The sequence below is a fragment of the Mytilus galloprovincialis genome, chromosome 1 (assembly GCF_965363235.1).
Source record: "Mytilus galloprovincialis chromosome 1, xbMytGall1.hap1.1, whole genome shotgun sequence".
NCBI lineage: Eukaryota > Metazoa > Mollusca > Bivalvia > Mytilida > Mytilidae > Mytilus > Mytilus galloprovincialis.
Genome location: NC_134838.1, coordinates 108,763,213 through 108,789,646, shown reverse-complemented (window position 1 = coordinate 108,789,646; position 26,434 = coordinate 108,763,213). Strand labels below are relative to the sequence as shown.

Here is a 26,434-nt window from a genome sequence, read left to right as displayed (position 1 = left end):
TCAACAATAAAACAGCTTGCAGTGGAAATTCGTTTGCACTCTCTCTCGAAATAGGTACACAAATCGAATAGACGCAAACATTTCAGATTAAATTATATTATTTTTTAAGATTTTGCCCGAGATCATTCTTGAATGCCAAACAGCAATTAGTTTTACAAAATAATAAATCTGATTTTAACTGGATAAAAATACTAACCCATGGCCATCTGAATAACATGAGACACAAACGAGTTTAATTTAGACCATAAAATTAATTGATACAACATAGATAACAATGTTAATTTCTGCCATTATCGTCGGTGTCAAAATAGTAACTACACATTTTTGCTTAAGGTGTCCTTAAATTTAATTTATGGTTGTAATGAGTATGCTGAGAATTATAATGTCAACACATATGGCATGCATCTAAATGTGTAAATTATATATTGACCACACTTCACTTATGGGTGTTATTTGATTTAAAAAAAAAAAAATAAAACATTTTACTTTGTACCCTGCATGGACATACAGTGCACGAATATGGATAATTTGTTACTTCAGCTGAGATGTGAAATGGTAGGTTAGCTTATTTTTAACATTAGAAATTAATCAACGATTGTTTTAAGCATCATATGAAGGCATCAGATGCTGACTTATATACATGTTACATTGTAATTTTAAAATTGAAGACGATACCTTGAAACTTTCCTCGATCGAACTGATTTGATTTACAGTAAAAATATCAGGGATCCCGCCATTTAAAAAAAGGAGTTCCTATTCCAGGACAAAAAGGGGGTTCCAACTACATGTCCCCATTTAAATACATTGATCGTCAAAAAAAGGGAGTCCAAATCCCGGACCCCCCCCCCCCCCTTTCTGGGTCCGCCACTGGTATGTAGGGTTGTCAGTACTGATTATTCAACTTACGTACCGGTAAATGACAGACAACAAAAAACGGTTTGATAGTGTTCTTCTAAATTTCTCAGTGTTGCATGCAAAGTGCTCAGTTAAAATATAACTCCTTCTTTTAATAATAAAAAAAAGCGGTGAAATATCGATAGGAATTACTACATACTAGTAAATGGACCAGTATATGGTTTACTTTTACAAATCGTGACTTGGACGGAGAGTTGTCTCATTGGCACTCATAATACTACATCTTCCTTTATTTAAAATAATCATAGTATTATTTGTCTCTGCATATACCAAGTCTAACAAACTCTAACTATATATGTATTTATATACATACTTACCCTAGTGACCCTCTTATATTTATCATTAAAGAGCAAGTATTTTTGTTAGTTTTTAAAGCAATTGCTTTTATGCCGTCGCGTATGGCCATCTTTGTGACCCACATCAGAGACTCCGCCCAGATCAAGCCATAGTATTTTGTTAAACAGGCTCCTGGTCAGTCATTCTTTAACACCTATGTATGTTTTCTAATGCAATACATAGCTTGAAACTTTAAAAAAAAGTTAGTGGATTTAAGAAGTTTCAGAATATGTTCTTGTAGATGTATTTTTGTATTTAAAGGGTCAACCGTTTGACTATCAAATAACATAGAAGTCCGAGTGAAAAAAAGTGCATTTTTATAAATGCGATTCCGTTTTCCGCCGTTCGTACGATGTTTCAACAAAATATGGATTCATTTCAGTTGTTGATTTAGTATTGAAAATTTAACTGAATTATCTCCTAATAAATACGGTTTTTATGTTTAATTTGTGTTTCTTTAAGAGGTCAGGTGCTCTTGTTCATTCATAAAATTATCGTTCATTCATACATTTATCGTAAAATCAAAATCACTACACAGGTTAATGCGTAGTGTCAAATTATTACCCGTAATCTAAAAATAGACAAACTTTATTTGCGCAAATAATTTAGCGGAACGAAACCCTTGTTGAAAACACATAACAATAAGTTCGTTTTCCTTTTCTGTCAAAACTCCGTAATATTTATCGATCACCTTACTAATGAAATGGACCCGTCCAAACTAGTAGATGCCAAGTCCGTCCAGATGAAGAGATATTTACAATTTGGAATTTTCTAGTTTATAAATACATAGATTGAAAAAAAGTACGTCTTTTTAAATATCATGATCAAAACTGGGTTTGCATAACAAATGTCAGATGAAACCATTATCCTCGTCTTTTCAGTGAACAAGTCTACTACGTTTGTTGACACTCGACGGTCCACCGTGTTAGCAATTTTATTTCACATGTTTTCGAAATATTGAAGATCATTTTTCGCAATGTTTCCTGAAAATTGATAAATATCAAAGCAACGTAGAGCTGTTTGTTCTTGTTCGTATAATAAAATTGAGAATGGAAATGGGGAATTTGTCAAAGAGACAACAACCCGACCATAGAAAAACATACAACAGCAGAATTAAGGTCACCAACAGGTCTTCAATGCAGTGAAAAATTCCAGCACCCGGAGTCGTCCTTCAGCTGGCCCCTATACAATATATATACTAGTTCAGTGATAACGATTTAATGTCATGTTTGTCTGTGATGACCCCCCTTTTCGGGATTGCATGAGAATTGTAGTTATCTCGTACCCACATGCACTTGTTTCTATTCATAGGAAGGTCGACTATCCATATAAAACTATTTATATGGATAATCGACCTTCCTATGGATAGAAACAAGTGCCTGTGCTCGTACCGCATCAGAAGGACACATATCAACTGAGCAATAATGTTTGGAACTTAGTTTTAAAAATGATGACAAAGTAACATTATGAAAATATTTTTATTAAGCTGAAATATACATTTATTCTTTACATGTTTATGTCTTGTAAGATATTTTATTTCTTTCCCGTTTTTTAACATTTGCGTCTGGAAAGTTGAAATGTTTTAACTTAATCATTTGTGTTAATGGTTAAATATAAATTAATAATGAAAATTGTTAAAATTAAATCAATAAAGGAAATTATTGCCAAGGAAGTTACAAACACTACTAGGGGATAATCCATGATGATTTCTTTTTGAGTTATATGTTTCAGCACATGTATATTTGACACCAACTTTAGCCTGGTAAATGTGTTGTCTCCTTGTGAAATATAAAACATATTAAAAATGACTTTCTGCTAAAGTCTTTTATTTATATAAAGTTAAAACCTTCTTACTTTTAACTAGACAACACTCATGTCAGATTTAATTCTTGTATATATGTGGATGAAAAATAAAAGTCCCCAAACATTAACATTGTAGCAATTGCTTTTACAGCCTTTAAGGCTTTGATTTTTTTTCTGGTGAGGGTATGCACCCCCTTGAACTGTTCAGTGTGGTAATTAATCAGTGTTTTCCATAACTATACACATTGCGTGTGATATAGTTTTAAATATATAAGAGATTTATTATTGTCAAGATCCATATCTTATATATACAATGTGTAACAAAGGGTAGATAGAGTATATATTGTATAGGTATTAATTGAAGGACATTTGTTGTGAAGTTTGCTATGATTCATTCATATTTGTGTATTATATTATTTATGATTATAAAAAAAGAATGCCGATTCACAACTTAGTTTATATTTATATATGGTAAACTATATCTATAGTATAGCTTTAACAGGAAATTATTGAAAAATAGTTATGTCGATAAAACAGTTGCAAATATACTGTTATAGTCTCCTTATCAGTTGGGTCTCTGTTTGTCTTTGCTAATGCATATCATGCCATATGAAGCATTTTGTATGTGGGACCAAGGACGTCATACTAACATACATCTTTAATGGAATCAAACAAAATCTACCCTTCTCAACAATTGGCATCGATGCTGTATTCCTTGTGATGCATACATGTTTATACAACATTGAGTGGGTTTTGGTAATACAATTATTTAAAAGATATAAAAGTGAAGATGTGATATGATTGTTAATAAGACAAATCTCAACAAGTGACCAAATGACACAGAAATGAACGTACGGGCTTCAAACAATGAGCTAAGCTCATACCGCACAGTCATCTATAAATGGCCCCGAAATGACAAATGTAAGTCAAACAAGAAAAAATAACGTCATAATTTATGAACAAAATAATGAACGAAAAATAGATATATAACACAGCAGCATACGAGTTTATTTTGAAGATAACAATGTGGGTATTCCTTTATACGGTCCTTGTATAGCTTATTTTTCCTGACCAGTGCTTTACGTATGGGATAAAGATTGTCATCTTAAGTCAAATGTTAAGTCGGGTCGGTCAGTGTACCTTTGTAGCCAGTGTTATGTCTAGAAAGCGTGTATCTACCATGGGAAAATATCATATTCATACAAATACCATGATAAATATACAGGTTTTACTTTTCCGTTTTCAATTAAAATTCACTGGTCACCTTAGTTTCGCCACAACATACCGCATGGATTACGGGATAGTTGGTATGCATATGTATTAAATTTTGAAGAATCTAATACACCAATAATTCAAAATCAATTTATTATCTCGATTTGACAAGTGGACAATAATAAATAACAGTATAAAGTCCTTTTGATTTATTTGAGATTTAAGATATGGTGTTTATGGTAAGATTTGTATTTGTGTTGACAATCGTTATTAAACATCAAAAGTGAGAATAGTTGATAGAAAACGATAGCAAGGAAAGTTTAAAATCACTTAAAAGTAGATAAGTATCAACTGGTTGTCACTCAGGTGAAGGCTCAGGTAGATAGTCCAGGTTAATTAGGTACGGGTACTAAAGTTACTTTTCTTGTACTTTATGTTGACTTCAAATATTTGTTGATGGGGGTTGGTATTTTAACAGGAACAGTCAATATTTAACACAAAACGATCGTCTTTGTGGGGGACTTTAAATGATTTTACAAATTCAACAACAGTAGATATTACTTCAGTTTATAACTTTGTACTGTTACAATGAACTCATGTTAATGATTTCAAACTATTAATGTTTCTAACAAAAAAACATCCTTGCATGTTCAATTACTCTGTATGTTTGAGTTGATTACAGATTTTTACTAAATTTATCTTGAAAGATGTGCAGAACTGATTTCTACGGGATTTCAAAGCAGAATATTTCAGTTTTTAGTCGTTTCGGTTTGTTTTTTTTTTTTGGCAATTAACCTGTTCTGTTGTCCTTAGACTTGTTCCAAATGTCTGTGTCATTTTACATTGAGCATGCACTGTTGGAAATACCATTATTTTTTTGTTCTTCTGTGAAAGCAAAAGTACGAGCAGTTAATCCTTAAATTGATCCACTCACCATGAACCCGCAAAATAAGAATGTAGCAGGGAAATTAAAGAGTCTACGACACAATACACAGAAAGTGTTTCCATTTTAACAAGTATTTGAAGTCTGTTCGTGCAGATTAGTAGCAATACTCAACTGGAAAATCGTCAGTGTAAAAGAATCTCCCCCTCTTTCCAGCAATGACAAACAAGAAAAAAAGGAAGCTGGAAAAAACGTTATTATTGTGTTCCTATAAATCTTGTATCCAATACACATACTAATTATGCTTTCTCACTGTAATTAATTCATGCTAATTACAAGGTTGTGATTGACATGTTCTTTCTGTTGGTCATCTGATTTGACACAGTTCCAAAGGTTGTGGTCAGACACCTGTAAAAACGAGATTTTATCTATAATATCCACTATCACCCACCTCGCGTGATGTCGTCTTTAACAAGGTATCTCACAGGATTGGGTTACAATAATTTCTCTCCGTAATTCGCAACTTAATGTAGTTTTGCTCATAAATTATTTCACCTGAGCTAGGTAAATATTGTGATAAATGGTACAGTATTGTTCTGGGCTATATTCCCAGAACCATTTGTAATACACACTTGTATAAGGGGGTATTTGCCAATATTATTTATTGGACGAAATTTTAAATTATAAAATGTGCAGCATTCCAAGTAATGTAATACGGAATTATTTTTCAATAAGGACCTTTTGAGGAAATTTAATACGACACCTTCGTTTGCTCTTCAGCAAAATATGCCTGTCTAGCCCGGTTTCACCTCATGTACTCGTATAAAACATGTCATAATACATTTCCAACGGCGGTGGTCAGATACTTGTATAAAAGATCAAGGAATAAGTCCCAACAGCCAGGCATATCACTGTGGTTGATAAAACATATTTGGCTGATAAAAAAAAACATGAATGTGTTGTATAGTCTAGTTAAATAAATTTGTGTAAGATATATCATCATGAGTTGATTGTCAAATATAGCATCGTTCAGATATCTTCAAATGATGATGGGATAACAAAATAATGACCTCTTACATTCAATTTCCAATTTAAGTATGCTCCCGGTAGATTTCACTATTCCGTTTTGGCATATGTAAGACATTGGCATCAATCTAACTAAAATATAGACCTCTGATTTAGTTATATATACATGTATATTTTAATTATATTGACATTGCCATTAGATATGTGCTTGATCCAGAACAGAGATCGGATCAGAATAGCCTGGGACGTCACAGTGAAATTCGATGCCTATATATAAAATGTCGAGAGATTAATTGTTATGCTCTCTATATGTTAAAACCCTTACTGCCACTCATTTAAGAATCCTCACATGTTATATTGCAAAGACTGTCCCTATCCAACATACTTTTGTTTTCCAATGGCAGTCCAAAATTGTAAATATTAGTTTTTCGTCCTAAATATGCATTATTGAAACAATTCCAACTGGAGGTTAAACACACTATCATTACCTAATCATCTTTCTGAAACCCCGAAAATTGAATAAAACAACCTTTCATGTAAGTTTTATTCAGGCTCTTAATTAAGTGAGCACTCAGTTGCAGCCAACCTGCCAAACGGGAAGTATTTCGTGAAATGGCAGAATAGATTTTTCCCAAAATTAAGGACAAAATGCATACTGTCTGCTCTTTGGTCGGGGTTTTGTCTCTTAGAAATAATCCCCTTTTCCATTCTCAATATTTTATATAACATTCAAGTTGTTGAACACGTGTATTTTGAAATCATTCAACTGTCTTTAAAGGTGTTTGCCGCGCAAAAATTACTGGAGTTAGCTCTCTCAGAGGTAAATCTGGATAATAACCTTCAGAAAATCTAAAATAAGGTCGATACTGTATAATGCTAGAGATAGCTTATGTATGTTTACATTTTGTTCTAACCAGCACGTTGTCTGAGAAACTACGTTCTTATAGTACTCAATTGGGACTTATCATTTGAACACTCGACGCCCAGTTTGATCTTTTGATGTAAATATTTGATTTCTGTCAAATAGTCTAGCCTAAAAATAAAACATAAGACACATTCTGCATATCGGCCCATAATTTCTGTGGACTACAGATGTCCATAACATAGTTTGCAGGGGAAAAAATCAGCAAAACGAATCCCCTAAGCTCCCAATAAACCACTTTAGGATGGAATCGAGTTAGTGCGTTAGTCCCTATAGCACTTAGTTACACCAGTTGCGTTACTCGTGTGAAGTCCAATAAATGGTGGTCAGTGATATTGCTTCATATTATAGTGGACTAGTAGACATCCCATGCTGTCTGGCAAACCTAGACTTTCCTTTTGACTGCAGAAAGACGATGTATGGAATCTTGTTTTTGTTTTTGTTTTTGTTTTTTTTCTTTAACCAACGGAAAGACTGCGTTATGCAACATATAAGAATTAGGCAACATATTAGAAGTTTTTAGGTATAAAATCAAGATATCAGATTCATCGCATACGGTTCAATATATTGTACAGTATATATAAAGACTATACATGCAATACATGAAAGCTGCAAGAAAAACAATTAATGAGGATAAGTATTAAATTTCCAAATTCCCAGATCGAACATTTAAGCACTTCAAAATGTAGAACGGCGTCGTTAAGGTCACTTTTAATCTATTATCTAATGGAAATCAATAATATCCTTTTTCTAAATAACATTTAGTCATGAAAAGGAATTCCCTGAAAAATGCTATAATGGAAAATATGTTGTCAGCAATCATCAAAAATGATTTATGGACTTTATCGAACAGAACCGAAGATATCAAATGGTTTAAGGGGGCTATACATATATAGTCCAAGCTCTCGCTTATACAGATTTTGTAACATCAAACACTCAAGGCAATATGACGAACACCTTATTGCCAAAATTCATTGATAACTTTTTCATCATTTTTTTTACATTTACGAACATAAAATTGACAGTTTTATGCCTCAATAATTGAGTCAGTATGTGTCATTTGGTAATAATATGTCACCATTACATATGTAAAAATCATTACTGGACTCTTAAGTGGACATTACTAATAATAAAACCATTGTTTTCTTTGTGGACACGCAAAATGTTTACGTCATTATTCACCGTCTATAGCTTCACCACCCTAACATTTGGTGCTGGGTTACAATTAATACTTCAATTGGTTTCAATTTTCAAAATATTTGAAGATATTTACCCCGATGAAAGAACATTTGAGTGCATGGCGTGGTTTGAATGTATATATTTTTTGTCTATCTGTCGACATTTGATAGTTTTGCTTTATGTATTTAGGGTCAGAATGGCGACTTAACAACTTAGGGTTTAATATTAAATACATTTATGAAAAAAAAAATTATAGTTTTGTATTACAAGTTTCATGCATTGCGTGCAATTATGAAATAAAATGTATTTCAGGTACATTTTGTAAGCATGCTTTCAAACCGTCTCTGGTATCGTTGTAATGGATTGCAAACCAAATTCAAAACTGAAAGTTCTTGAAAGGTAAAACTCCTTCGTACGATATCCAATAACAATGACGTAACTTTGTATACTGTTACAATATCTCCTTTAGAAGATCTACACATGAAGAAAGTGAATATATATATAGGATTCATGAAGTGCGATGGACTTTCCTCTTCTTTTGCATATTTTACAAACGTTATTTTATATATGCATTGAGGACCTATTTGTGAACTTTTGCTGCTGTCTGTTCCATGGTCGGGTTGTTGTCTCTTTGACACATTCCCCATTTCCATTCTCAATTTTATCATACTCTAAAAATGTGTAACAGTTGTTTAATAATGAATGGTTTTTCCCGAAAAGGTGATAATATTAGCGGAATAAAATAGTAATTAACGCTTATGGCTGGAAATTCCAATGAACCGTTTCCATTGTATATTAAACCTGGACAATAATCAAACCGTCGAACTAGGAAATTCAGAGAAATCTGAATCTTTTATAACAAAATCTCACTTTGCAAATCTACTGAGTAAATATAATGTTAAGATGAAACCCGACGGATACTATCATGAACCACCGTTAGTTTAAACATATTTATTTACAAGATTGATCGTTTATATAAATATACAGTGTTAATTTCCATTGTTTAACGCAAGAGTACATTTTAGATAAGTAAATTGAATGAAAACTACGGTTCCTTATTTGTGCATTGTGATTAAATATTCGTATGTATCATTACTTTCATTTGTTTACAACTCTGTCTTGTATTGTTCTGGTCGTACTATTGCAAATATTAAATTTCATGACTGTATCATGTGTTTCCATCAGTTTACCATAGAACTATCACATGGTTAGGTTTGAAATTAATGGTAAACCATAGTTTTTAGTGGTTACCGTTTAAATTTATTGACATAACTGCACGACTCGATTCTCAATTGATAGTGGTAAGATAATCGTTGCAAAGAATCCTGTTAAACTTTTGTGAAAGACGGTTTGCAGTGTTGCCAGAGTTTATGTTCTATTTTGAAGGCAATTGTAGTGACCTGCAATACAAGTACCGTTCCATTTGAGTTTAGTTATATGTCTTGTGTTTCTGTCTCTGACCTAGGTTTTCTGTATTTGGCATGTGTAGTGCATCATGACATAAGACATTGTTACGTGTTCCATGATGAACTTTCGTGCATGACTGCTGTGTATATTTTTGACATGGAACTATTGACCAGAATATGACATTTTGACTCTTGACCTATGCACGTTGGATGTGTCATCGGGATACAGTGTGTATATATCACCTTGACCTCAAAATATAATTTTCAATTGACCTTGCTTCTGAATATGTGGCATGTAGATGTATTGTCATAAGATGGTGAGTCTAGTGGCAATAGAAACTTCATCTGAGCTTTACCTTTGGCCTCAATGTACAACTTGTATATTTGTTTGAATTAAATGAGGAATTGTCTGATTGGCACTCATACCACATCTTATATTTATTTATAGTGGATCGGGAAACAAGTTATTACAACTTATATTAATCCCTGTCATCTTTGCGGGTGCGAGTGCTGCCTTGTATCGGCATTAGCTTGCTCTATTCTAATTTTACAAGGGTGCCATTTACGTGCAAGAGATATTGCTCTCTCTTAACACGGGTTATAAAATTGAGAATGGAAATGGGGAATGTGCCAAAGAGACAACAACCCGACCATAGAAAAAAACAACAGCAGAAGGTCACCAACAGGTCTTCAATGTAGCGAGAAATTCCCGCACCCGGAGGCGTCCTTCAGCTTTATGCATTTATCGTTCCCTCTCCGACGGACTATCATCGTTTCTCGAGACCATACTCACAAATGGTGTCAAGGAAGATCCGAAAATTCAGTCCCTAGCTGAATTTTTCTCACCGGAGCGGAGATCGAACCAGGTACCTTTGTGTTAGAAGTCCGAGGCGCTTACCACTACACCACGGCTCTCGTTATTATACAGCACCATGAATTTCATTTTTCATTTTATTTCTTCGCTTCTTGAAAGAAATAAGATCAATTCTTTCAATATGAAAAAAAAAGATGAGGTAAGATTACCAATGAGACAACAACTAAAGGTCACCGTAAAGGTCACCGTAAAGGTCACCGTACGGCTTTTTACGATCAGTAAAACCCATCATGCCGCACAACAAGCTGTACAAGGCTCCGTGATGAAAAATGTTATACCATTCAAACGATAAAGCTAACGGCCTGATCAATGTCCAAAACAATAAAGCCCTCATTCATGATCTATTGTCTTTTGAACTTTTGCTTAGTTACGTGTATTAGTTTGTGACTGGGTCCGTTTATTGGGAACTACTGTATTGGTATGACAATGGTAATTGTACAGCACTTGCAATAGCATTCACGGTTAGTTTCAGTGAGATTTTTAGGCCATATTGCTATGTTAATTTTAACAATTTGCAATAACTATAAAAACTGAAGAAGAAGAAGAAAAAACGAGACATATATCTGTGTCCACCATTTATTACATATGGACGCAGAACAAGGTATATCTTTTATGATAAAAAAAAAAAAAAAAAAAAAAAAAAAAAAACAACCTAAGAATATTACATTTGCCAAAAATATCTTTAGCACTTCAATTTCCAAAGCAATAACAGTACGGCGGGCTAATACGGGCTAATGCAAGCACGAAAGTTGTACTCTGTGAAAAATGGGACACGAAAGTAAGGTATACATATATATGAAATAAGTTCAGACCATGGAACCACCATAAAACAAAAGGAAAATGATTCTTTAGTGGTTTTTAGTGGTTTCTTTAAAATGAATTCTACAAATAATATATAAATTGTAACTAGAGTTACATTGCATATTATAATACATTATAATAAATAATTAATTAGATAATTATGGTTATTCTGGGGATGACATTTTTATGTCTTTTGTGGAATATATTATGTTTTCTTGTCAACTAATTAATTTAATACTGAAACAGGTGTTGGTTTTCTGAAGAATTCATGAGATCCAAAACACCTTCAGTAATTATTCATTACCGCGCAAAAATGTTTGTGTAAATGTTGTACAAGGACATGGAAGTCGACCTTATACAAACAATTTATAACATTGGTTTGATAAACCGTGTCACTAAGCATAACTTCTTAAACAGGCAGATAAAAGCAATATTTGCTACATGGAATAGGGCCGCATATATACGAAAGAAGTGGTAATAAAGTTCAAGCAATTCATGAATTGCAACTTACGTTTGCAAGTGCTATTGCAAAAATCCCAAGAAAAATAGAGGGTTCAGAGTAAAAAAAAAAAGATTAACTCCGCCACATGTTTTTTTCTAATGTCCCACTGAGGAATGAACCTTGACGAATAACTGTCGTTTATCATAATATCTTCAAGTGTTATTTTGTTGTTGTTGTTGTTTTGGATTTTTTGGTAGGAGTAGGGTTATGTTTGTCAACCCTGTGACATTTGTCGAAGATAGCTATAAATAGTGATAGTGATCCGCCGGCGGTGGCGTTAAAAACTTCTTAAACTATTCTTAATATTTTGGAAAGTAGGAGACCTGGATCCTTCATACTTTGTATATAGATGCCTTATGTTATGAGGATTTCCGTCTGTCATATGTCCATTGTTCTTGACCCCCAATTTCATCGTTCAGTGACTACTTGAAAAAAAATAGTTAACATTTTTAGAATTCTTAATGTTTCTCTTATCAGTAATGAGGATAACTATATTTGAAATGTATGTCAACTATATTTGGTGTATGAAAATATTTTACGAGTACATGTCAGCCAGAAATCTTTTATTTTACCTTGACCTCATTTTTACGGTTCATTGCTCAATATGTTTTTTTTTAATCTTTACTTTAAGCGATTGGTCAACTATATAAGGTGTATGGAATGGGTGTAAGGTGTGTATGTCTGTCTGGCAATTATCATATGACCATGACCTCATTTTCATGATTCCAATGTCAATCTCAAGTTTTCCTAGTTACGTTTGTTTCTCAGATACCACATGCAATAGGTCAACTATATTTAAAGCATGTTATGATTTCAAGATGAACGTGTTTGTCTGGCACGGTTCATCTAACCTGGACCTCAATTTCATGGTTAGTTGACCAATTTTAAATTTCCTGGTTAACTTTGTTTCTTAAATACTTTGTGCAATAGGTCAACTATATCTAAAGCATATTTGGGGTCTGGAATGATTGAAAGGTGTTGATGTATTTCCAGTTTGGTTTTTCTGACCTTGACCTCATTTCTTAGTTCATGTTATGTTTATGTGATAGTTGTAGTAAATTTTCATATTTAGAACTATCAACATAAAATAAATGGTCAGTAAGGAAGGCGAGACATTTCAGATTGGGTACTCTTGTTTATTTTGTCATTTGAAAAATTTGTCGTTCATGACGATACTCAGTGAATGAGTCTCTGATAAATCATACATTTTTTTTTTTAATTCAGACGATTAAGAGATTTACGTATTGTTTAGACCTGTTTACGTTTTTTTAAAAAAATGATATATTTTGTGATTTGTTAGAAGTTGTTGTTTTCTCGTTGATACATACAACAAATCTCTTATTTCTCTTGTTATAAACTAGGTCCGATCTTCAAACTTACCACTATTATAGTGTTAGTGAATACATCATTTTATAGCGTGACAACTGTGATCACGGTCACTGCTCCCGAATAACGTACTATTGTCACTCTCTTTATTGCTTTGCATCTTATTAATAATTCGTAACAATACTTCGACAAAGAAGCAGAATCCATTGAACTTTCGGTCATCGTCTTTTGATTGAGAATACATGCAGGAAAATTATATATCCCAAGCCGTTAATTTTAGTTTTTAATACCCTTTTATATTCCCGACATTGAATTTCAGTTCCACTTCGCTATTCCAGACACTTCGTTTGTTCCGCTTGTCATATCCCTTTTAAGAGAAAGCAATCATAGGCAATAAATATTAAAAACAAGATTAAATCGGATCATTTGTTGCCATTTTAAGGACAGTATAAATATTATGTAATATTTATCATTCATAATTGGTCTACTTTTATGTATAAAATTTCTTTATTTCTATCCGTTTATCAATTTAATCTAATGTAAATTCAATACACTCTTCTGGTTTTTAATTAAAATAAAGTGCCTGATATTTTTGCATTAAAGACTTAGTTTGAATAATCAAAATTGCAGTCGATTCAAACAATTCATTCTGATTAAAACTCATCAAAATAGAAATCTCATATGACAGGTCAAGAATGTATATTTGCAGTCCGAAGTACGATATTGATGTTCACATTTAGCTTCAAACTTTGTCGAAACACAAACGTATATATGCTGTCAAGTCCGTTCTTTAATATCTTATCCTGTATATATAATAAAAACAGTTCTCCAGATGGAAAGACGGTTCTGCTTTAGATAATTTGCAAAGTATTAATTTGCCAGAACTATAGTTTTTAATAACGGCTCTTTGCACGTTAAGAACCCTTGCAACAACTCTTTGATGGTCCATATACATGTGGTCTCTTGCACGGCAAAATTTCTGTCCCTACTCAATATACCCTCATTTTCTAGTTGCAGTCCAAATTTCCCCGACCATCATCCAAGATGACCTCTTTTATTACAAGACTAACCTATTGTATCTATTGTTAACTTGTTCTCGTCCTGAACATGCATGAAATATTTGCATTACATTTTTTTTTTATATCTCATCTACCTGAATGCCCCCATTTTTTTCCCCATTTGTTTTAAATCGTGTCTAAAAATGATATCTATTATTTATTATTTTCTTGTAATGTATATTTATACATTTTAACATAGAAATCAAGGTTAATGTTGATATATTTCCCATAGGGTCTTGATTCATTTGGGAAAAACCAAATATGACCACGACTTACAAGTTCACATCACTGTTACAGTTTATTTTTACTCTATGTTGCTGAGATATACAAATATTATATTTAAAGCAAACGAGGGTGTGGTAGAAAGTAAAACTAAAAGAAACAATATACCGAGAAAGACACTCACTCAACTTCAGGACTGCTTGGTTTCAAAAGTATTATACTGCGTATTTTAGTACTTTTTAAACAAAAATGAAAAATATAATGCATGTTCTTTTAACTGGAATTCAAATAAAAAATAACACCTGCAGAAAGGGCACGTCCTCGAATATAGGACTACTTGCTTTCAAAGTGTTATATTTTTTTAAGCTTTTCAAACAAAAATGAGTTAACGTATGGCAAGCCGTTCTCGTCAAAACTATGTTTAAACCCTTTTTTCGAAAAAAATACACACTGAGAATTAAAAACCTAAAATAACACACTGAGAAATCGAAATTACACACTGAGATTTAAAAAAAAATAAAAAACACACACTGAGAATTAAAAATTACACACTGAGATTTTAAAAAGACACACTGAGATGAAATAAATTGACACACTGAGATTTCAAAAATACGCACTGAGATTATTATGCAAATTACTAATGAATATTCATGAGATGAATAATTCAACAGATTTATATCTTGGTCTCAAGAACTCTTGTCATTATAATGAAATGCGATTCCTTCAACCAACATTCGTAATAGATTTCAAGACTTAACATCGCTCATATTCATAAGTTTGTTGTCTATATAATTCAGATCATTACTACCAGTAATTAAACATGTGTCCCTTTTCAAAGTCTTCCAACTGTTTCCCTGATTTCGCTAGTTAATCTTTTATATTTTTGTTACGTTTATATGCTATAATAGACACTTGAGTAAAAATTTCACTGCATTCTTTTGCAGATTGTTCCAATGTTTTCTTATAATTTTAATAAAGTTTTTCACCATTTGGTTATATTTTGTAATAAGAGTAAGTGAGTATTTTTCTTGTTCTTGTATTTCTAAAGTTTTTTTTATTAATAATTTGGAGCCAAATCGAAGGACTAACGAGTTTTGTCCCCTTGTTGTTTTAAGCTTGTAATAGATTCAGATTAAGTATGCTAATTAGATATGTGCGCATAAAAAGTGCGCATAAATCTCAGTGTGTAATTTTAAATTCTCAGTGTGTAATTTCAAATTCTCAGTGTGTGTTTTCAGTTTATTTATTCTCAGTGTGTCTTTTTGAAATCTCAGTGTGTAATTTTCAATTCTCAGTGTGTAATTTTCAATTCTCAGTGTGCGTTTTTCATTTTTGTAATCTCAGTGCGTCTTTATGAAATCTCAGTGTGTAACTTTTAATTCTCAGTGTGTAATTCTCAATTCTCAGTGTGCGTTTTAAAGTTTTTAAATCTCAGTGTGCTTTGTTGTAATTCTCAGTGTGTAAATTTTTCGAAAAATGGTTTAAACATAGTTTTGACGAGAACGGCTTGCCATATTAACGTCCACTTATTACTAAAATTAGTATGATCGGTGTAATTGACAGCGTCGTCACTAGAATCAATGCGCTGCAACCTATGTTGTGTATAGTTAGAGGCATCATGTAGCTTATAGTTGGTGTTTTGAAAGTACCTGTCTTTATTTGTATGGGTTTGATTGAAATCAATCATACCCCGTGATCATGTGACATCCTAATATATCTATGTCACATGTAATGTTACATACTTTCTATTTAGCCTGTATTGACAGGTGACGTACTAATATTTGTACAGCTTAGAAAACAAAATAAGGATAAAAAAGGTTTAAATCCCCGTAAAATCCCTCTACTAACCTATCTTTACCATAATCAGAATTTGTTCGTATCTAGGATTGGGGCTTTATCCGTGTCATATTGATAACATCTTCAACCCAAAGAAAGTTCCACAAAGAACGGATGTCAAGTAGGTAACTAACCATTGTTCGTTTGGCTTACTTATATATATATATAATCCTAGTATTGGAAACAGTTGTGGATCCGGGATGTTCGACAGGGGGTATGACAGGTGTCGGCTGGAGATTCCCACCAAAATCAGATTTTTTTTTTACTAAAAAGGAAGAATTGGGTCTTGATTGGGACGTGGAAAGATGCCGATAGGATTTTTTTTTCAAAATTTAAAAAAAGTGGAACCAACTCGATCTATCCGATTTTCCTGTTTAGATATTATCTGAGAACAATAAATATAGTAATAAATATAGCATTTCCAACAATTACGTGATTAAATTATAATTTATGGAAAATTAGATTAGCGTATAGATATTAATTTATTTATCGGTGATACCTTTTAATCAGTTCGTTAATTTGGTTAGTCCGGTAATCTTATTATCAAAGAAAACCAATGTACTTCAAATAAATGTTTTTTTAGCAATTTCCCCCAGGACATAGCAATTAATTCATCCCAAGACGAATGTGCTAATTGATTTAATTTTTAATACATTTACAGTGAGAAATATCAGAAAACTAGTTCCTAAAGTTTGTTTGATCTAGGTTTAGAACCTGATCAAAATCAACACTCGGATCTGTTCATTGCGATTTGGTAAAATAAATATTGAAAGAAATTATAATAATTAAAGTAAACAGCCCAAGGAAACAACAATGAAATAGGTATAGATTTACTTAACCTGTACAGAACAGGTGAACTGGAATAAAACGCGTCTTTAGTTAAAAAATTACCCCAAATTGTCAATCATTGTATATATAATTAGAATGAAACGGTTTTGTTGTTAAGTCGATGATATTGTTCCGTGAGAAATAGACTTCATATTCATTTTAATTGTTATTGATGCACATTTGAAGTTTATCAATGTGATCTGAGTCTTCTTCGAGGTTTTGTGCTAATGTTTTGCTTCGACGCCACCGATTGTGATTAGATTTGGCTATATCACCTTAAGTAGTCCAATGAAATCATCCGTTACAACATTAGCCAGGTAAATCTCAGGTGTATAGTAGTAGAAGATATGCACTGACTATAACACAGGAAATAATTTATGTCTGGAATACTATAAAGTTATTATTTACATTATATATTTGAAACGTCCCTGGAAAAGTTATTATTACTGATTTTAATTATTTATTCTGAATGGATATGGCTCGGATTTACAAACCATAGGAAAAGTAAGTTTTTTTTTGTTGATTTTATTTTAATTCAAGTACTATAATTGATGTTGAGATGTTGAGAAGTTAGGAAACTTTATGAGCTTGGTATGTTTAACGTGTTTTTACTCGAAGTGTATTTATTTCAAAATCTATGTTTCTAAACGCAAGTTTATTTTACCAAAATCAGGCTTTTGTAAGAAAAAATTCTCGCGGAACAAGTTCCATTCTCAATTTTATTAAATAATAGAGGCAGGATTCTTGCACAGAAAATATTGAATCGAGCAATAACATTCAATGTATTCTAGACTTTTTGTGTCGCGCGGAATTTATTTTTACAACTTTCATTTATAAATAAATCATTATTCTGAATCTCAATTTAATTGAATATTGAACTCCTTTTGCTTGTTATACCTAGTTTTCCAGATTCGCTAAAATAAATGGTCTATAAAATGTTATAGTATAGTTTTAATGGGTATCTAATTTGAGATTAACACTTATAAGGCCACTGACCACTTTATTAAAAACATAAATCAATTTCCTCAGATAACATCGGGTAGATGGCAACCCAGTCTAGCAATTTCAATCCTTTTAAATTTGTGATCAAGGGAAGATCATTTATTAACGAACTTGTAAAACTGTTGATAAATGAGATGAACACAGTAATCTAAATTGAAAGTTAAATACACATTTAAAATTTGTAGGCGGACGGATCACATTTACAGCAAGATTGATTGTAACTGTACTAATCCGTACGTAATTTTATTTTATAAGGAATTATAAGACGCAAAAACAAAAAAGACTAATGCCACAAATACATGAGTATCTCAAACAATATAATAGGTTAGACCAATTTCACTTAAAATTCTTTCACTCGCAGACTCAAATAATAAATCTTGTCAAATCTATGAATTCGAATACTACAGAATCTATATATTGTACTTAAACTGACTAAACATTATTCAAAATTTCTGGATATTTTCATGCAAAATATATTTCTACGTAATTCAGCCCTACACGATATTGATCTTGAAGGCGGTTTGATGCAAATTATTCATCCCTTGAATTTTGAATTGAATTGCGTCTCTAATCAAAATGAAATTATTTTCATCTGGGAAAGAAAAAACAATATATGCACATGTAGCTTTATTTCTAAAAAAATATTAGTTTAGTTTCATATTGTCAGTTTAAATACATTTTTGAAATGTAACAAGATTTGTCAATAATGCGATTTTGTTCTTCAGTTGAGTTCATTTGTTTAGAAAGAAGTCATACATATGGAGTTATATATACGAAACGGAATAAATGAATATTTTTTTATATAAAGTATATTGAAGGAGTGGGATTCTTGATAAAAATTGATATATTTTTAATTTGCATTTTTATAAGTGAGACAACTATTTACTTTTCCTTTGATATGTATATATTGGTAATTTCCTGGCATTTATAGGCTATTTGTCTCACTTATAAAAATGCAAATTAAAAATATATCAATTTTTATCAAGCATCACTGAGCTATTTCCAATTTGCTGTACTATATAACGTACTATCTATACATGTATACATAGCTTCTAAGATTTAGTTTCTGTGGAGACTGCTATAATTATACAGTACGTCTGTTCAGATGGATCAATTACATTGCACTAGAACATGACACCTAGTTTGTCAATAAAAAAAAGTAAAAAAAGGACAAAATTTGCATGAATTCGATATGACAAAGTTTCATGTTGCATATGAATGATGAAACTGATATTTGGTGACTCTTCATATTAACGATCGTCCTGAATATGAGTGAAATATTTTCAACTGGACGTTACGAAAACAACAATCAACCGAAAAATTCTTATAAAAACGAAAAAAAGAGGTATTAATTAGAAAAAAACATAGCACAATTCTTTTAAGATTAAACCTGACAAAGAAAACGATCAAGAAACAACCACTGTCTACATAAGGAAATGCCTGTACCAAGTCAGAAATATGGCAGTTGTTTTCCATTCGTTTGATGTGATTGAGCTTTTGATTTTGCCACTTGATAAGGGACCTTCATTTTTGAATTTTCCTTGGAGTTCGGTATTTTTGTTATTTTACATTTGAAGACTATATCAAGTAAATATTTCATTATATTAATATGTTAATACACATGGGTAAAAATCCTGATACTTTTGTCGTTTTCTTTGAATGGTTGTTTTTGGGGTTGTTTATAGTTAACAAAACCATACATGGTACATCGGGGATCGGAAGCTGGAGGAACAAGTTTGGCATACTTTGGTCCAGTGGCTGTATCCGTTACTAGTTGATTAAAATAAATATTGCGTAATTAATTTGACGTAAATGGAAATGAGCATGCTATACTTTAAGTGCGTTTTCCACAATGTTTCTGGAAAACAAAACATAATTATGGTTAAAAATAGACTAAACCAGAAAATCCGTGAAACTTAATGCTATAAAAATCAATTATGGACATTAATGTCAGGAAAGTGGTCGATATGATAAAGCTGTGACCCAACAAGATGACAAACTTTATGATAGTTAATGTTAATTATACCTATATACCTTATTCAAGTTCATCAGGTGTGAAAAATGATCCATGTCAATTCTTTTGTTAAGAAACTGCAGGATTCACTTCCTCGGCTTTTATCATAGTATGTGTACATGTCATCAACAAAACCACACATTTTCTCTTTGATGGTAAACACATTCATTACAAACACGGCGTCGAAAACATGTTTTAAATAGGAAACTGTAAAAATTTGATTACGATTTAAACAAATCTGTTATCATGGTAATATCAGTCACGATACTGTCGTAAAAGGTAAGCGATTAGGATAATATTGAAAAACGACACACTTTTTAGTTGTTTCCAATGTTTGATAACTTTGCCAGTATTACTTTAGATCATTCAATTATAAAATGAAATATATGACGCCAACGATTTCTTTGTGTTTATAGCATTCAACAAACTATTTATTTGGAAAAGGGGGGGGTGTAGTAATTAAAAAAGAAACTTATTATTTATTTGTTTCGTTACCATTCTACAGCTACACTTTGTTTCGTTTTTATTATCAGGTTTGATGAATTGCTGCGTACAAGTTATAGTACGTATAACATTGTTCACGAAGACTCCTTTCGTAACGAATCTCCACTTATACCAAAATAATTACAGGTTACACTTCAGTGATGAAAACAGGAAAACGAATAAATTGCGAGGCAGGATTTTAAATGATAATTTATCTGTCCTTTCTATCCATCTTTGATCAGTCTAAGGTGTTGGATCTTTAAATAATTATTTCTGAACAACAACACAATAACAATTCTTCATCAAAGCGTTATCCAACGGCCATTTCTCAATGTCACACTTCATAAAATGCAAATTAGTTATTTAATTTAGGTGAAGTAAATAGCATATATAATAACGTATTAGATTTTCATACTACTTAACTCATGTCTTTATAACCTCCATGTCCCTTATAAGATTTTCTGAAGAGTTGATTTTTTCAATTTCTCATGTTTTAATCAAGGATTTGTATAGACTTGCTATACAAATCCTTGTTTTAATGTATATATGATGACCCATAATGCATTTCCCCTCAGTGCAATATAATGTTGCTTTAGAAAAGAGATATATGAAACATATTGACCATGTAGAGTTTTTAGATATTCAGTAGTTCGATTTTTCATAGCTGTACATCCACATCCTGCAGTTTCAGATGTATCATTGATGTTTTATGTTTAAAGTTTGGACTTGATTCGGGTATTAAAATAAAACTACCAATAATAAACTTAGAACCTGAAACATGTAAAATGTTAGTTTAAGAAATCTGAATTGTAATTGCACAGTACTAGCAATTTATTTTTGTACACATTGTTCATTGGCTACATGTATTATATGTCGAGATAAAATTATAACAACCGACCCTTTAAACCGTCCACAGTAAAACAAGAAGGAAAACACAACAACAACAACAACAAACAAAACAATAACCACAATCTAAACAAAATTAAACAAACTGTGACACCCCCAAAAACTGTTTATGTAATGGTTAAGTTTTTAAATGCTTTATTTCCCGTCATGCTAGTTTTGAGAGTATAACTAACTATTTATTTTTATTTTACAGAATGATCTACGAGATCAGAGTAAGGAGTTGACAAATCAGATGTGGTTGTTATATGTTACTTTTGAGGATTTTATATGTCTATCCTATCCAACAAAATCAGCGGCAGTATTATCAACTCGCGTGGATATAAACAATTATATCAATACAGGACCAATCTCAGCAAAACGACGTAAATCTAATAAACGTCACCGCGATAGTCCAGATAAAGCAATCGAAGAAACGTGTGAAGAAAATAGACTGAAACATAATCTTGGTGATGAACATCTGAATCAAAACGAGTTGGGACTTCGCATTGGAGAGGTTATCTGTGTGCATCAAATCGCCAGAAAACGTCGCCTCGGTAGATCGGTCTCGGACAATACACCGTCTGACAATTCCTCAAACTGTGTGCATGGTGTTAATGATTTAAACAGTCTCGGATTGGATAACATTGATATGCCGTATCGTGATAGAGATAGGATGCATGAGCGTAGAAAAAAGGATCAGAGATCTAATGTCACTCTGACAAAGGACTATGGGTTTGGCAATTCATGGAGGACCCGTCAATCGGGAGATATAATTAGAAATTGTCATTTAACTGATCAATTAGTGAACCATAATGGCTGTGAGCAAAATCCGAGGAACAAAAACCTACCCGACAATAGAGTATGTCAGCGTGATAATCCAGCATTGAGAATAACAAATGGGTGTTTAAACCGAACAGCTGATCGCTGTGTGGGATTTAGTCCTCTTAATGCTTATCCTCAGGAGGAGATCCATAATAACCATTTAAATCTAAGTTGTAGCGCTACTAATACTCCACTCTCAGTTAATTTGACAAACGATTTGGATCGCCGTAATAATATACTAAATGTTTCAGCTTTTAATCCAGGGGACTCAAAAAGTGCAAGATTTCGCCTGAAGTTGGACTTAAATACAAAAAATAAACCAAAAAGCCCAAGAAGGGTTTGTTCTAGAGAAGAACTTAGTGGTGCAACTGGAAATTCTGACCTGACACGGTCTGCGTCATTTGATAATGTAATTACACCAGAAAAAGAAATGCCGTCCAAAACACTGTCGTGTGAATCTTCTCCAGTAACGATATCTAGTGGATACGAGAGTGATTCCCTGCCGACAAACGAAGCCGATATAGACAATATATTTGTGAACGGAAAGAAAAAACAAAACAATCGACCTGTTCCGCCGATGGAATTACCAATAGACTATTTTTCAATGTCGGACAGTCATCCGTCACCCCACGGACAACCCATCTGTACGAGTGCAATTGTTACACGTAAACCAGAGACGTTTGTGCAAAATGAATTGAATGAACAATCTCAACAAAACAAATCAATTACAGAGGAGACAGGACCACCGGTGCAGACACATCAAGAGCAAACGGACAATCAAACTCCAACCAGGTTCTCCCCCGCACAAATAAACAATTATCAACTAACAAAAGTCGCGCGTTCAATGTTTGAGATTATACACGATTTACAGGCTGAGAAGGACCAGGAAAACAAAATGAAATCTCGCAAACTAAAGCGACATGTACAATGGCGGAAAGACAGGCCAGATGTCTTAAGAAAACCTGTCAAAAACATTGAAAATGAAAGTGGTGTTAATACAAGCGTAAGTCAACAGGAAAATTGTGAACAATCTCGTGAAAACTTTCAACCCGCCCTCTTGTCGTCACAAGGGAAAGTGTCCGTTAGATGTGTGAGGCGACCATTGGGGAGTGATCCTTCATTTCAAAATAGACAATATCTACCTCATAGTTCAGAGTTTGATAAAACTTCTTATCCTGAATTTTCAAGACAACTTAGTGAGCCAGAGATAAGATCACATGATATTCACTCAGAAAAATTTCATATGAATCATTCGTTTGATTCCAGGGATAAACGAAATCATATTGTGTTCGAAGGTTGTGCGCCATATGCAACCACTAAACTGCCAGGTTGTTCACCGTATGCAACAACTCGATTGCCTGGATGTCAAACGCCACGAAGGGACGAGAAAGATGATCATGTGTATGAAACTATTCCTGGAGATGATCTTCTGCAATATGAGGAAATTTTAAGAATGAGGTTGAATGGGTTGCTTCCTCATAAATATCACCCTCCAGCTTTACCCGCAAGAAATATAAATGATAGAAAAATGTCCGAGCCTATTCGAACAGACTTCAATGCAAACTTTCGTTTGCAACAACAAAGAATTCAATCTAATCCAAATTTCCAACAAAATTTGCAGAATGACATTAACATTATTTCTACCTCAAGCAATCACCGAAATCATCAACTCAGTAAACCCAGATCGTTCTCATACGATCCATCAGATCCTTCGAAAACTGTTTCGAATGAATTCGTTTCGAGGTGGTCGGCTGCTGACTTGCTGAACTATATCGATGGCATTCGACAACCTCCACCGAAGAGAAGAGAAAATTTCTATTTCTTATTGGATAGTAAACAGAAAAGAGCATGTTTTTCAGAGTCTCTTGAGATAGAAAATAAAATAAAAGACATGGGAATAAATTTGGACGAGAGCAGACGTCCACATCAGGATGAGGACGGTTATACCACAGTGGATAATGATCCTTCTGAAGCGCCGCCTTTTTGTACCGGGGGTTTACACAACATGCAATCAACTTATGTTTGACCCTTATTATGTGCAATCATAAATTCTTTTAAATGCTTTTGCATGATGGACCGAATTTTTATATAGCATTCGGCTAAAGGTGCAAGATTTGATCTCAAACAAATGTGAAAAATGGTCTACATATACTGTTGTCATGTAGAAAGTGCTAAATGACTGTGATTGTTAATACTTATTGTTGTATGTATTTGTGATAATGTGAAAGTTGTGTTTAATTATTTAATAATTGTATTTAAATATACAAACATTAAAAATGGAAATTTTGAACTTTTTACAGTCATTCACATATGTATAGTGTTACAAAAATTAAAAAAGGACTACATGAAACAGTTGGGGAAGATAGTTGGTAAACATTTATTAGATAGCAACCAAGGTTTACCCAGATTCTAATTGTTTTAATCAGCGTCTGGTTGTCTTTCTCAGTTTGTTTCTGAGCTAAAATTGTTGCCTGAACGGTTCGGTTCATATACGTTCAATAGGGTCTGAATCTTTGAAACTGGATCTTTGCAATATCTTTGTATCTTCTACATCTATTTCCACAAAAGTAAGATGTTGGTTAAAATATGTGTGGTTTTTTTAAAATATTGTGTTAATGTAGGAATGACTTGCTATAAAATGAAATAATGAGATGTGGTATTATTAAAATGAGACATCTATCCACCAGAGATAAAAGGACGATAATGATAACATATGTCAGTATGTAGATCTCTGTACAAACTTCAACAATGAACAAAACCAATATACACTTCAGTAATCTATATAAATTTGAGATAATCTTTATTTCAAGAGAATATCAAATAAATCAACCCGGCATTTCAAATGTTAAATAATTCAAAATAGAAAACAAAATGTCTGATAATCATGAACAAAACAATAATGTAGACGGCAACCAAAAACTATAGGTACTAGTACCACTGGATTACAGGTTCCTGACTTGGGACAGACACACCAAAACAAATGTGCCGGAGTAAAACATGTATGTAAACGCAGAATTTCTTATCTGGAACAGTGGTTTCAACCTTAGCTTGAAACAATGGTTAAACAGCACAACACACGAACAAATTGTTCACATCAGTTGGATAGGGCCTGACCCATCCAATCGGCGAACAACAATACAAAGAAAAAAAAGTAAATGCAGGTTTAAAATTATTCGCAAAGCAAGCATATTTATTTCACCTACAGAGTCATTTCAGAAATACGTTTTCAGTCTTTACATTTAAAAGATGGGCGAAAGATAACAAAGCTGAAGGGATATTCAAACAAACAAAATTATACTAAACGCAACATAGAAAACCAATGACTGAGCAACACGAACCACAACAAAACAGAAAAAAGTATCAACGTTTGTGTATGTGGCTTAGTAACTAGGTAAGGGTGAGGTGAACCGATCCCTTCCACCTTTTCGTGCTAAATTCCAGCAAATTTATAATTTTTTGACAATTACCAAAAGTAGTTTTTTGTACTGCAGCTTAAATGATTACAATTAAAGTAATGCATTTTAACACACAGATAATTCGTAACACAAAATTTAGAAGACAAGTGACGTGGCATGATATTGAAATTGCACGAATTATCAGTTACTATATTTGGAAGTTAGAGATCACATGAAGAGTTCTAGCTACAGTATAAAGCTTACAAATACTGAATTACCCGACAATTTCACGATTTATGTTATAGTTTGTACTTGTTTAGTTTGTGACTTAATTCTATGGATATTGTATGCTACTTCTGTTAGTACTGCATGGTTTAATCAGTCACGAAAAAAGACACCCATGTAATATTGCGAACCAAAAAGTCCGACTAAACCATGCACAGAAAACTTGAATGAATATAGAAAACTAGAAACCAGATGTAAAATTCATTTACTCCACGCACATGCAGAATAAATAAACAAGAGCATGTTTTTGCTCTTGTTTATTTAAACATGACAATTGAACAATAAATGTTGATCGTGATCAATACAAAAGACTCCAGATAAATAGAAAACACTGTTGCAGCACCATCATCATTTCTTTTTTAACCATTACTTTACAATAAAACACCTTTATATATATCTACTGAAAATACAGATACAAT

At 32.7% G+C, this 26,434-nt stretch overlaps 1 protein-coding gene across 3 annotated transcripts; it reads left to right on the top strand.

Annotated features, from left to right (window-relative positions):
- Positions 1-504: 504 nt before the first annotated feature.
- Positions 505-24,625, top strand: LOC143050180 (uncharacterized). 3 transcript variants are annotated; one of them, XM_076223802.1, is made up of 2 exons: positions 505-555; positions 21,728-24,625. In XM_076223802.1, the coding sequence occupies exons 1-2, from the start codon at positions 520-522 to the stop codon at positions 24,359-24,361; spliced, it is 2,670 nt and encodes an 889-aa protein (XP_076079917.1). In that variant the 5' UTR covers positions 505-519; the 3' UTR covers positions 24,362-24,625. The 3 variants fall into 3 exon arrangements, with proteins under 3 accessions (XP_076079917.1, XP_076079918.1, XP_076079919.1); XM_076223803.1 differs by lacking the exon at positions 505-555 and adding an exon at positions 17,458-17,633; XM_076223804.1 differs by lacking the exon at positions 505-555 and adding an exon at positions 20,293-20,424.
- The last annotated feature ends 1,809 nt before the right edge of the window (positions 24,626-26,434 follow it).

Bases quoted from the DNA above. Each gene is read 5' to 3' on its own strand.
- LOC143050180 (XM_076223802.1), top strand. From the start codon at position 520: ATGGATAATTTGTTACTTCAGCTGAGATGTGAAATG. The intron at 556-21,727 runs GTAGGTTAGCTT...TTTATTTTACAG, and splicing joins TTCAGCTGAGATGTGAAATG to AATGATCTACGAGATCAGAG.